Source organism: Egretta garzetta, unplaced genomic scaffold (genome assembly GCF_000687185.1).
Source record: "Egretta garzetta isolate BGI_Z169 unplaced genomic scaffold, ASM68718v1 scaffold297, whole genome shotgun sequence".
NCBI lineage: Eukaryota > Metazoa > Chordata > Aves > Pelecaniformes > Ardeidae > Egretta > Egretta garzetta.
Window position 1 is genome coordinate 4,702,299 of NW_009260410.1, and position 13,948 is coordinate 4,716,246.

General features: G+C 37.6%; 1 protein-coding gene across 2 annotated transcripts in view; it reads right to left on the reverse strand.

Moving 5' to 3' along the window:
- The window catches only part of MYO1B (myosin IB), a 194,520-nt gene that overhangs the window by 28,230 nt on the left and 152,342 nt on the right, over positions 1 to 13,948 (reverse strand). For both annotated transcript variants that reach the window (XM_009643591.2, XM_035899045.1), the window contains exons 13-15: positions 13,820 to 13,906; positions 13,426 to 13,491; positions 1,480 to 1,584 (exon numbers count right to left, since the gene is read on the reverse strand). In XM_009643591.2, coding sequence (XP_009641886.2) covers positions 1,480 to 1,584; positions 13,426 to 13,491; positions 13,820 to 13,906 — 258 coding nt within the window. The remainder of the gene's footprint in view (positions 1 to 1,479; positions 1,585 to 13,425; positions 13,492 to 13,819; positions 13,907 to 13,948) is intronic.

The window sequence follows — 13,948 nt, forward strand, 5'->3', positions numbered from 1 at the left end:
AAAAATAAATAAATGTATGAACAGGAAAATAATCGAGGGAGCTTTTCCTCTAGGCAATTTAAATTATAATCCAGTTAACTAAGATAACTACTTTCAAATTTAATTCTCTATCCTTACCAACATTTTATTTATTAAGAAATAAATGCAATCATCTACTACTACCATTATCTGCGCAAAACGACTGTCCTTGAGTGGCTGCCAAACCCGCTCTCCATTCCTTTCCCCCACCCGTGTCAGCTTCCCATGCACTCCCCTGGCACCCTGCCAGGCTCCTCCCGCCCCCTGCCCGCCCCAGCACCGCTCTGCCCACGCTCCCACTCGCTGTAAGGAAATAAGCCCATTTCACTGCAAGCATCTAAGATCAAAATTTCTAAGCTCTTAGTTGTTGGGGCTTTTTTTAATGGGAGGAAGAAAGGGCTAAATTTAGATGAGACCATCTGAAAAATCCAGAGTCTGGCTGGTGTTCAGAAATTGCTAATATCCCAACTTTTTCAAATATCAGCAATAGAATTTCCAGGAGGAGATGCCAATGCATCAGGGGATAGCACTGGCAGGGCAAAGGACTGGAAAAAGAAAATATTAATTTTGTTCTTAATTTGCATTCTGTGGTACTTCTTACAGTTTAGTTTTTTCAGAGCATTTGAAATATCATTCAAGAACCAAACTGCAGTAACAATGTTTCAAGAGTTTCACCACTGAATGCAAAAAGAAAAAAGACATGCCCAAACTGCATATTATCCTCAGGGTTAAAAGGCAGGAACTTTTTTTAACTTTTAAAACTGTTTATACAGGAAAATGGTATCATCCAATTCAAGTACAGTGTATTCTGTGAGCTGGTATTTTGTCTGAGCTCTGCATATCATGGGGAGTACTGCGAAAACCTATTAAAACTTCAACTCGATGTTCACTCACTGAATAAAATCAAACACCAGAGTCTGGGCTCCAAAGCACATCTTAAGTTTACCCATAGCACTCACAGAGCGCCCTTCAATACTTAACTGAAAGAAAACTAGAACCAAAAATCTATTTTCGGCTTCTTTCATCTTGCATGCTATTGTTTTACCCACCCAATTCTCTTTTGAAACAGGATTAGCTGTGGCTGCTCTTGGGTTGTATCCCAGACGCTACTGTGTAATCCAAAACACAGGCTGTAGGGTAATGGCACTAATACCAGAAAGCAATATTAGTCTTCTAATAAATTAATTAGCCCTTGTTCAGAACTTCCAGTCGTTGTTGCCAATGAATGAGAGTTGGGTCTGGTTTATACCTGGACAACTCACATTGTGAAACAAAACCAACACTGACTTTTTTTTCCTTAATGTAACTACAACGCAGTCCTACACAAACATGCTCCATGCCAGGCCTGTGGTCAAAAAGTGACTCTGTTCCCTGAAAAGAGGAGCCAGTATGCGTGCCAAAGTATCTTTACAGGGACAATGGGAAGTGGAGAGGATAAGGAAAGATCCATTCAAGTATTACCTCTCGGATGTATTCCTCCTGCTCTTCTTTGAGGGTAAGTTCAATGAAGATCTGCTGCAACTTCTCATTACAGTAGTTGATGATGAATTGCTCAAAGCTGTTGTCCTGTCAGATAAAGCATGTTTGTATTTGCTGTTGTGTAAAGACCCTGGAACCCAGCTGGAGTAAGTTATTGCAGCAGCTGCAAGTCAACAAGCTGCTTTATTAACTACTCTTTCTTACTCCAGTTTTGCGATATGATGGTTTGAGTAATATTTTATTGAGAATGAGATTAGTTTGGAAATTTTAGACCAAATCCTTGCCTGAGGCTTCCTCCATGGGGAGGGACAAAAACTGTAGGCTTATACTCATGATGCCTCTGTATCGATTCCTCAGGATAACTCATGAGGAGGCCTGCGATGTCAGGGAATAAACAATAGTTTTGCCTGCACTAATCTGTTCCTGTGTCTAAAATGTAGTCTCCTGCAGGTTCTGATAAACAAAATTATGATGGTAGCATTAACTCTTTTTCAACCAGGATCACTCAGTAGCAAATAAAGTATCCTATTTCACTACAGACCGAGGCCCAAACTGCTATTCTGGTTGCAGCTGAGCCTGGGTTAAGGGATTACTGGCTCCAGAGGTCAACCCACCTCCTCCCTGCCAACAAACTGCTCATGGAATTGCCCCCTGAAAAGATGGGAATTAAAAGAACTTTATCAACCAAAAAAATCGTTTAAAAGGCTAATTCATATAAAACTGGGTTAGGGAGCAAGCACACGTGTGACCCTTTTCAGAAGGGACCGGGGAATGGAGCAGATCCTGGACAGAGGGGTGGGCAGGGGAAAGGCTGCTCAGCGGCTGCAGCCATGGTAGCCTACCCCATCACAGCTGTATGGCTGGGACATTACAGCAGCATCGGAAACGATGGCCCCTGCAAGCCCCTAAATACCACAGGTAAAGCCCTGGCACTCAGGTGAACTGGAGCTTTACTACTGACATCCCCAGGGCCAGGACTGCAGCACAAAAGCTGTCGTTCACCGCTTCATCTCCGTTATCATCAATGAGCGAGTGCAGTGTGGAGGCCAGGTGCCCATTCTGAGGACAAGTTTAAAACACCACTTTCAAAGAAAAGGGGAACAGCAGCTTCACTGGTTTTTTTCCAGTGCTTGAAAGTCATTAATATTGCAAGACTTCCATACATGTATATGCAGAAATAATTGCAATCAAGAGTAATTTTAGATATCTGCTGCTGGTCTTCTTGGCTTTGTGGTTGTGGGGTTCCCTCCCTCTTGTCTTTTTTTTTTTTTTTTCTTTTTTTTTTAAATCTTTCTTAATTACTAGTCATGAAGAACACTTTGGTTATTTAGGAGGTCTGAAAATTTGCAGAATAAACCACTATGGCTTTTTACACTTATCAAATAAATCTGCTATATAATACCAGTGAAACTCAAGTTATGGTGATACAATTGTTATGACTAAGGGCAACTGCAATCATGTAAATGTTTTAAATTAAGGATCTGGTTGCTAAAACGAGATTAAGAACACACAAGCAGATTAGACAATATTGAGGTAGCACAGATTACTTTTACCATTTTAGTTTTACGTAAAGCAAAATCATAGCTGATCACCAAACTTTTTCAGCCACATCAAACTCTGCCCCTCACACCAACTGCAATTATCAATCAGAGATTGCAAAACTTGCATAGCTCTAGATAGGAAAGTTAAAATTCGGCATGCATCAAAATCAGCACTGCAAACAAGTCATACTTACTGCATTCTGTTGCAAAAAGAAATTACATAAACTGCAGTCAGTACTTATATTACTTCCATAACAACACAGAATATAATATATTTATTATTATTTATTTGGTGTACCACATAGATCAGTCTTTCTATCAGACTCATTTGTATGTCACTGAAAATGTGTAGTACTACATAAATGTTACATATTACTTCTTTGCAGCTAAGTGTATCTTTAGGTACTATCCAAAGATTATCAAGTAAACCACGGGATTGAGGCACATCAGTGTGTAACACAGAACAGCATTCTTGCATTGTCACATCTTTAAATCACCACGTATCTTTTGTCTCAAAAAGCCATATACACAACCTTTGGTAGACACATCTCAGTAAAAGGAAGGGGGAGTGGGGGAGGGAAGAGAGAGTATTGGAGGAAGGATGAGTAAAAGTTTATTTGACACATTCAGATAAGGCCATCATTTTAGATATACTGAGTTAGAAGTAAAAGGAAGCCAACAGACACATCACCTTGGCAAAGAGGAACATTCTGCGTCCTCCTGCCAGGCACATGCCACCCAATGCAGAAAGATTGTTTCTCCAAAAGACCATGTTATTCCGATTACAAGGACTGCAGGACTTTTTGCTCACATATTATACACAGTCTTCGTCTTCAAAAGAGGATGGAAACTGAACTGCAAATCCAGCTAAACCATATAACTAAGAGGTCATTAACAAGATATTAAAGTAATTGCTAGATGCTTTCCTGATTTGCTATGTATCTGTGATATTTATGGTTTGCCAAAGAAAGGCAAACCAAAATCCACAGAGTTCTTCACAAACCACTCACTTTAAGCCATGAAATTCTATTTGACATTGCCAAGCCACTGAAAATTGCTATTCCAGGAAAAAAGTAATTGAAGAGCAGTGGCGATTTTGTTCTTTATGTACGATACAGAGCAAAAGGCTAATAGTTAATTACAGCAAATGAGGAAAAATGTTCAGATTTACCAAAATTCTCAAAACACAACTCTGAGCAGACCAGAAGGCATTCAGCAAATTAAATACACTTCAGAAAGCAGCATTTTTATTTTACAGGTTTTAAGAAACACTGTATGAAAAACCAGTTAGAACGTGTATCTGTGGGCAAATCTGAGTAAGGCAACAGAGATTGTCAGTTTATTACCCCTCACTGTTATCTCTAATTTTTAATTATGTGAGGGCTTCACAAAGCATAGATAAATGCTCACAAATGAATTGTCCCCCAATATTTTAATGAAGGCTCCTAGAAGTTAATGACAGAACCAGAAGGGATCTAAAGGACTTCTGACATTGTTTTTTTAGAAGGCAACAGAGAATGTTTAATATTGGTGATGGCACATCACTAAATCCGTTCAGGAGAACTGGACTGTACTTGCTCTTTATGCTGACCATTTGCACTAAATGACAGAAAGGGTTTTGACCAACACAGAAACAGCATGGTCAGGCCCGAAATTTCAGGAAGAGTTAGCAAATTCAAATATTTTTAGGAAATGTTAGAAAAAAAAAAAAAAATTAAGAACAGCACTTCTCAAAGTGTCAGCTTCTCTTCCAGGCTGTAATTCTGTTACTTTAATGTTGAGAGTATCACTTCAATCCTTGCATTTTTATAGCAGCATTTCAAGCTATCCCTTTGAAATCACTGAGGAATACAAAATATAACCTTTGCAGAAGAAAAAAAGGACTCTTTCAAATTAAATTAAAGATGCTGGGAAACAGAACGTCAATTGAGATAGGCTTAAAGCCATGTCAAATTTATAGATACAGATCAAACAACCACTGTCAGCTTATCCTCTCAATCTTTTATCAGGTGCAACAATAAATTTAGACAAGTAGAAAAATGTACTGACAAAAATCAAAGCCTACTTCACCATGTTTTTCATTTCATAAATAACGGTGTCTTGCTCATACAGCTTTATTCTTTATCAACCTACAAACTACTGGGCACCAGGGTTGCAGTTCATCAATAGCAAGTTTTTGAAGTCTTTAAATTCTGCTCTATTCAAAACCATCATGCTTATATACACAAGCAGGTCACGATGTTGTACTCGCTCAGGTTGTTAGTCAACCATTAAAAGATAAAAAGTTCTAGTTTTGAACCACAGCTATTACATGACTTACATACAGGTGCTTGAAAGTCTAAAGAAAATATTTTTTGTTCCTTAATATTTTAACTAATTGCTTCTTTGGAAGATTCCAGTCATGCATATTATGGAATCATCTGAAAAAACATATATAGATGTTTCTGACCTTTTACATTGTTATACCAGTAAAATACCAACAGCAAACAGACAAAATAAAAATATTTTTGTCGGAAAAAAAAAAAAATTATGCTACAAGTCTCTTACTGGTCTCAGGCAGCAACGTCTCCATATGCTGATGCTGAGTGCCATTCCTTGCATTAGATTTACAAACACAAAATATCTAAACCAGAGCATTTTCCTATGAAAATCAGCTACCTTCTAACCTTCTCACCCCACAGAGAGTTCAAATTCACTTTTGAGTACTCAGATTCCAGTGATTTCTAGAGATACTGAGGCAACTAAGATACCTACCTAAAACTGAAACTAGGTACTTTTCCATATAAGTAGGTAGGAATAAATTCTTGTCTTCCCCTGCCTAATAAAGTCCTAGTTTAAGTGTTCCATTTTCTTGTGTCCCCTCCACTGTTTTCCCCAAATCAAGCATATGTTATTGGTCCAGATCTACAGACTCGGCTATATCAACAGTATCACACCTATACCAGGTGTTTTTCAGTATTTCCTCTTCCTTCTTAACCTTTCATCCCACCAGTTCTTCCTGAGAGCCATTTCAAAAATCTACTTATTGCTCAGTCTACAACCACACTGACAAAAAGGTGTTTGACGACACCTTTTCAAATACTTTATATGACCACGTACAGCTAAAAAATACATGACAAGTATTGAAAGGAAAAGCATAATTCAAAACAAAACCTAAACGCTTCAGGTCATGAGACTGTCTGTTGAAATCAACAGTACTAATGCCATTAAAATGAACTTTTTGATCAATATGGTGGGGGAGAAAGACACACAGACTGATGCTTTTGCTGTAACACATACAGCTCCAGAAAGTAACTTTTTTCCTACATCAACGCAGCTCCTAGCATCAAAAGTCTCTGACCTCCTCCTAACACAGGCAGCTGATCCCAGGTAGTTCCATCAGGCCCCTAGACTACTACTGAGGCTCCTAGAAAAAAAGCCAGATGGCAAAAGTAATGATGATAGAAGACTAACATACTCACTTCACTGAGATGAATGGTGGAATGAATGATGAAACCAACCAGCAAATTTAATTTATATCCTACTGCGGTGTCTGGGGATAGGGATTGTTATGTATGACCACAGAAGCATACGGGTTTATGAGATGGAACTAAGAAATATAAATGCTAGAAAATGAAAAATCAGCAAAATGGGGAAAGTGCATTTAAAGAAAATGAAAGAGGCACTCTTTTCATCTTAGAAAGCAATGAGCTACGAGTGACACAGTTATAACAATTTTTAAAAATTTTTTGCAAAGTTAGTGAAGATGTTATCAATATTTATCCCTTACTTTCTGTTTACATATACAAACATTCGAGTAATCAAACTTAATGGAAAAATCTCTCATGTAAACTAGAATAAGCTCTGTGCTTTTGTGTAAATCCCTCTATAGGCAAAGAACCAGAGAAGCATATCATTTAACTATAAATATTCCACACATATGTAATCAAACTATGTTTCAGTGTATCTAATGGAAGCAAGGAAGATATATGCCGAAGCTTCAGGGATTATCCATTTTCCATATTCGCGGAGCACAACCAACTTCAGCCCTTATTGATGCTACTGGCACTGGTAGAGAACCAAGAACTCTGAAATCCATCTTGCTCTCAGCTGTGGTGTCCAAACACACAAGGCTAAACCAAATTTGGAGATGAAAGGGCAAAAAACTACAGTGAATCCAGTGCACAGAATGCACATGCGATCCACGGGGAAACCCAGGCACAATGACTTCAACAAACTCAAACTGCTAATTACAGTCCTGGAACAACAGGAATTGCAAATAGGCAAGAACCTACCATATAATTATATCCATTCCTCTACTAAGACAGAATAGCTGCTGTAAAAAAATGTTATTCTCACAACCTGAAGCAAAGCATTTGTGTATATTTGCTCCAGCATTTCAAATATTTTTTCTGTTGGAAACAGCCAGCCAACGGGATTTACTTCATAAACTGCGTTTTGCAAAATAAGCTTCTCTTACTTAAATTATAATGTGATTAATCAAATGGTGATTAACTTCCTAGGCTGCACCTCTGCTTCTGAGCATTCTAGCACTTACGGAAATAATTTCTTTAACTGTATTTTAAAATTTCCATAGCACCTAGGAGTCCAACCAAGGGTCCCTTTCTGTAAAGCTCCCCTCTTCCATAACACTTGCCAGCAGATGTAGTTGATCAATTATAGATTAAAAATTCAATTCTCTTTCACACTAGACTGGGCTTTGCCCTGTGCCATCAGATTGAATAGGGGGCCCAGTACACGCATTTTGGCACTGCTGCTTGCCAATACATGATATGTAGATGGGCATCAGAAAAGGGTGGAACAATTTCAAAAAGGCAATCTGTTGCAGGTAGAGTGCCTAAAAAAGGTGGCCAGAAATTATGGTCTGGGATTAAGGCAAATACTAAAACAACAGATATCAGTGGCTGAGTTAGAGCCAAAGTCAAGACATGAAGAAAGGGTCCCCCAGAGCCTAATAAAAAAAAAAAAAAAAAAAAGAAAATATTAAGAGAAAAGAAGATCCTGATAAGCCACTTTTCTCCATAGGCTTTTTTTCTCTCTAATAAGTCACCTTTCTAGCAAATAACTAGACCCTTGTCCAGTAAAATCATCCTTGCAGGGAGGTGGGGGAAGACTCTGGGCCAGCAGCAATGTCTCAGAGCTCACCATGCTCTGCAACTGCAATTTTCTTCATGTAATAAACAGGATAGAAGGCAAAGCATCTATTCAGCAACTGGACTAAGATGTCATATAGGTTTATGGTAAAAGTGGAAATACCTCCCCATTTTTTTCATGCCATAAACATCTCAGAAAGGTATTTTCAATGTTTACCCCCCTCCTTATTTGGTTACCTTCCTCTAAAAACAGATAATTAGCACAACTATGAATATGTTAATGTAATGAAACTGCATTCTTCATATTTCTCACAGATTCCCTCAATAAAGATATTGGCATTTTATCAATGTCCAGATGACAGTTTACATAGTACATGCATAATGACCAAGCTTCTTTCCATCACCACAAGGGACTTTTACACACAAGAAATGAGCTAATAGCCATAAATAAATAGAAGCACTATCAAAGTGCATCACAGACTGCAAGAAATAGACCTGGTTTTACCGCTGGGGGGCTTGTTTGGCTCTTTTGTTGGTGATGTTTTTATTTACCACTGTGTTTTATGCAGAATGTGATGGATGCTGCCATGTCTTTGCAAGTTCTTGTGTACCTGGAGCAAAAGGAGTTGGTCAGATGCCGTCCCCAAAGACAAGGCATCCGCATCACTTCAGGTCAATCCTTAGCAGATGTGTGAGGGCCAAATGGAAACAGACCCTCTCTTTCTGCAGCCTTTGCTTTTACAGCTCTAGCCCCAGTGCATCCCCGCTTCTTGTCAGGCTAAAATACGTGGAATAAAATGCTTCGCCAAGGGGTTGAGGACAAAGCATTCACGCTCTCAAACTGTCTTCTCAGGGCTTGGCATATTTCAAGAATAAGCCTTGTTTGGCAGCCTTAACTTTCATAAAACTGCACTCCAAATCATTAGCTTCATCACATGGACCAGCTACATAGTGGAGCCTGAAAATTCAGAATAAAGCCTTTAAGCCAACTAGCACAGACAGACATTTTTATCTCTGAAGGCTAGGCAGGATGAAATATTCACACTTGCTCTATGACATTCATTTTTACATACCTTAACCCTCATCTACACAGGAAATGTACATGACATAAAATTAAACACCCAAACTGATCAGAATGAGTCTTCTGCTCGTCTCTGTTGAAACCTGCCAGGCCCTCAGTCGTCTGCCTTCTACAGCCTACATTTCTTTATCATAAACCCCACCCTTTCCACAACCCTGCCCCAACATTTTGTAGAGATGCAGAAACTGCCTCTGCCCAAAATTACAGAATCAAACACGGAATAAAACAAGACCAGCCCTAAACCTACCCCAGGAAGTCTGCAATCGAGCTGGCTCTGAAATTCCCAGCGCCACCAACCACCATATCCCTACCCCATCTCAAATCACAGTCTAGACTGCAGACTGACTATGCACACAGCCATTCAAAAATGTGGACAAACATACTTGGAGCAATTAATGTCAGGCTTCAATTCATTGCTCAAGCTTCAGCAGCAGTACACAACCAACCCCAGTCCTGTAGCCTGCATTTTCACACTAATCCTGGTCCCTAAATCCTTGTCCATAGACAATTCACAGACACCCCCAAAATTTCAGCATTTCGCTTTCAAAACATTCAGTCCTAGCATACAGCTTACCACAAAGGGCATGGCAGGATTCAAAAATAAACACCGCTTTACAGTACCTATTTTGTGGATTGTTTAGCCAAGCTTGCTGTTGACATCTGCCAAACCCACAGAGGCTGAGGATTATTGATAGATTCAAATTCCCTAATCTGACGTTTTGGACAACCAAGTCCTTAAATCTGCTTTCTTGGATAGCTTTTGGGTTTGTCTGGAAAAAAATGGGGTTTGTGCTTGATGAAAACTCTAGGGAAACAAAATGCCAAAGAGTATATGCTGGCATTATCAATACTCCAGTATTTTTCCTTTGTTAAGTTTCAAGAAACCTCCAGATAGTTTGGAAGTTAACTTCATCTTAAATTACAGAAAATTGTAGAAATTAGAGTGGAGAGTAAATAAAGTAATCTTGCAAAACCAGATTAAAAAAAATCTCATTTATATAAGCTTCAATTTGCATAAAATAGAACAAGACTGCTATTGTCATCTGCTGGGTCTTTCAGAATGATAAATCTGAATTTCTGTACTCTTCTTACAGGATGAGTTGTAGGATGACCTAAGGAATTATCCTAAAGAGGAATATGGCCCAATAAATACTGTCTGCCCTGCCCATTATGAAACAAAACAAAACAATCAAAAATCTGTAGCAAACTAATGTTTTGCAGTGGAAGCCGACTATTCTATAATAAATTCCAGTAACTTTTAGGTGAGAATCTCAGGACAAAACAGGTAAACTAGAATAGCATTAGTTTATTCTTTCAGCAATCCTAATGGGTAAGTTTAATACTAAAGAAAAAAAAAAAATCACCCTTCAGTAAACACGTATCTTGCTACTTATTTCAATGTTGTTAAGCTTCCTGTGTAAATATTTAACACATATATAAAAAACTCCTACCACACCTTCTGTGGTTTTTGATACATTCTGTCTCCAAGGTACAAGGACACTTTAAGTCGAAGAACATGCACTAATGATAAACCTATCTGCTTCCTGAGGATACACATGATTGAAGTAGGCCTTTTTATCTTCAGCTTATCAAATAGCTCACAGGTTTAAAATGCACAAGTTTACAGTAGATTTTCAAAATACATTTTTTACAAAAAACATTCTTTATAGAGATGATGTTAGTTCTAACCTTCAAGAACAGACACAAAATTCAAAATCTGACTTAAGAATTAGATTCAAAAGGAACTGCACATTTTTAGTCTGAGGTTTTAAGGAATTTATAATTAGATGTATATAGTTACTGCCATTAGCTACACCTCAGCTAATACTTTGAATGTTTAGCTGTCGTGTTTACAAACATACCACACAGCAAACCACTCCAAATTCCACTATACATTTTATGCAATAAATCTTAGCACATTATTGGATTTTTCTTGAGTTACGGTATTGTACAGTGTTAAAATTTCATTCATTTATTGATTGTTTTAATATAATTAAAGAATATTTTTTTCTGTGAAGTGGCTACTTAAATTCTCAACAATAATTGTTTTTGGTAAGCATTTTCTCAAGATCATTTGTTACAAAACTTGACATAAAAATATTTGGCAGGCATCCTCTTAATTGACCTGACTACATGATATTAATTCAAGCAACCACAAGATCAGTTACACTTTGCCTATACAGAGTTCATTACAGAATTATTTTACTCAGTTTAAGGATTAGGACATACATCCTCTTTTGTTCCAACTAAAGCTGCATAGAAAATTATTTTTGTTTTGCCTTGAAAGAATATCTTTGCCTTTGATTCAATTCAGAGTAAGTCAGAAGTTTCTGATTATAAAATTAACCTGCCTGGAAATACAGGGATGGCTAAGTGGGTGGTACTGGAAATACAGCTGACTCGGGATTTTTTTTAATGGATTGGGTTTTCTATCATTCAGCCTTTGAATTAGAGTACTGCCATGCAGTCCCAATACCAGTAACTGTACTAGTTACCTCTAGAAACCTAAACCAATGAAGTTTCTTTTTCAAACATCTTTAAACATAGCACAAGCCATGTATGTTTCTGGCATACTACCTGACTCCCATTTTAAATGTTCAGAAATAATTCCACTGTTTCTGTGATGCTGCCCCAAGCTGCTTGGCTCATGCTCTCACCACGGGCCTTAACTCATGAGAGGAAAAGTCCTGTCTTGTATGAATGTACTGCTGAATTTGATCCTCAAGTCACATGGCAAACCTTCCCCACCTTTTCCAGTAGAACCAATGCTTGTCATTTAAAGGAGTGAACAATAACTACCCGTACTATTTTAAAGCTTTTGAGTTTGTACGAATTGGGAAAGCTACACTGTAATTCAGTCTGAAAGGTAAGTGAAGAAAGCCTTGTTTTTTCATTTTTCTTGTGCAAAACTACATCTCCTGTACTTAACTACTTACTTATGACCTTCTAAGATGTTGAACTCCTACAAAAGAAGAAAATTACACGCAAGAAACAACATTGTCTCTGGAACACCATCCCATAAACACAATTACTTAGTTGGCTTGTGTGCTAGTGCAAGCTTCTGTCTCCCCCCTCACCCTACATGTTTATCCTTAATGAAACATAAAAGAAAGAGCTAGTGAAAACAAGAGTCCTGCCCGAAGATGCCAGCAGTACCATTCCAGTGTCCAGCTTCCTAAAGGTATGCCAAGGACCAGCTCCAAAGAGATCTGGCACAGAGATCTCCATTCAGCCACCTGACCGCTTGAAATAAATTTTCATAAATATCCTCCTATGTTTAATGCAAACAATAGAACCTAGCTTAGTAAATCCTGGAAGCAAGTTGTCAGCTTTGTTTTTCCTCTTGATAAAGGTATTTAAATTTGCACATAGTTTGATGTTATGCTTCTGAAATAGAACTTACACCTCCCTGCCATGTCTAATTATGCTTTGCTGCATTATTCCCATCTTCTACACAGTTTAAACACACTCCCTGCATTTTCAGGAGGGATGTAGGGAAGTGGGTAAGGATTGAATGTTTTCTGCTGATTTTTCTCCCCAGTTTAGTTTCTAGTTTAAACACTATACAGATTCCAACCAAGATCTATAAATCTCTTAAAATAAACTGTCAGAATAAGATTTATGAAAACTCCCTATCCCTGGTGTTCTCTAACCCAATTAAAAAATCCTTGTTGATTGTTTTTGTTTCAAAATACCACCAGTCTAAAAATACTATCGCAAACAAACAGCAGTAAGCCACAGATTGTTAGCTAGGAATCAGTACAGAATATTTATCTAAATGTATCGATATGAAATGGAATATAATTCCTTGTTTAATTTTGACAGGAAAAAAAAATATATAGTTTTTGGTGTGTTTTTTAAAGGATACAAAGCTTGTTCAAAGACATCCACAAAATGCCTCAGGGCAGAAATGACACTGCCAGAGTTTCACTTATGCTCAGAATGTATGTCACAACAAAACATATTTAGCTTACCCATCATAAATATTTATTTACCTATGGTGTAAAAACACAAGTTTGACTTTCATAAATTTTTGTTTCAATTGCCAGACATGCTAAGACATCTCTCTTTGGCTTACTTTTCCAGTGTTTTTTTGTCAGGAATGACATACTTGATTCAAATTACATGTATTCCGATTACAAATTCATGAATTACTCTATTAAGCTTTAATAACAGCTCTCACATTAAATGTTTACCATTATAAAGGTCTTACCTCAAAAATTTCAAAGCCATAGATGTCCAGCACTCCCATTACCTTCTTTCTCACTTTTGTTTGTGCCTTAAAAAAAATTAAATGAGTCAATCATCTGTACATTTCATATTTGGGAATCAAGAAAACTAATGTATCTCATATGTAGGCTGTCAATTCTGTAAACTAAAATGTTAAGTATGGTTACCCAAAATACACTTAACATGAATATTTTCATAAGCTTAAAAACAGAGATGACAGCAATTTATTGAGCTGTGATACAGTTATCCACCTGTACCATGTGTAACAGCGTAAAAGCAGGAAAAATTAAATTGGCAAATACAGTTTCACTGTCCACTTTAATTTAAAGGATTTTTATTGATTTTTATTTTTTTTTAAAGGCACAAAACAGCAATACCTTAATGCTCTCATTGATTCTGGTAACAAGCCAAGAGAACAGCCGACTGTATAAATTCTTAGCCAGAGCATCACGGGCGTAATAAGCCTAAACAGAAGAAAGAAGAAAAATGTTATAAATGCTGGCCTA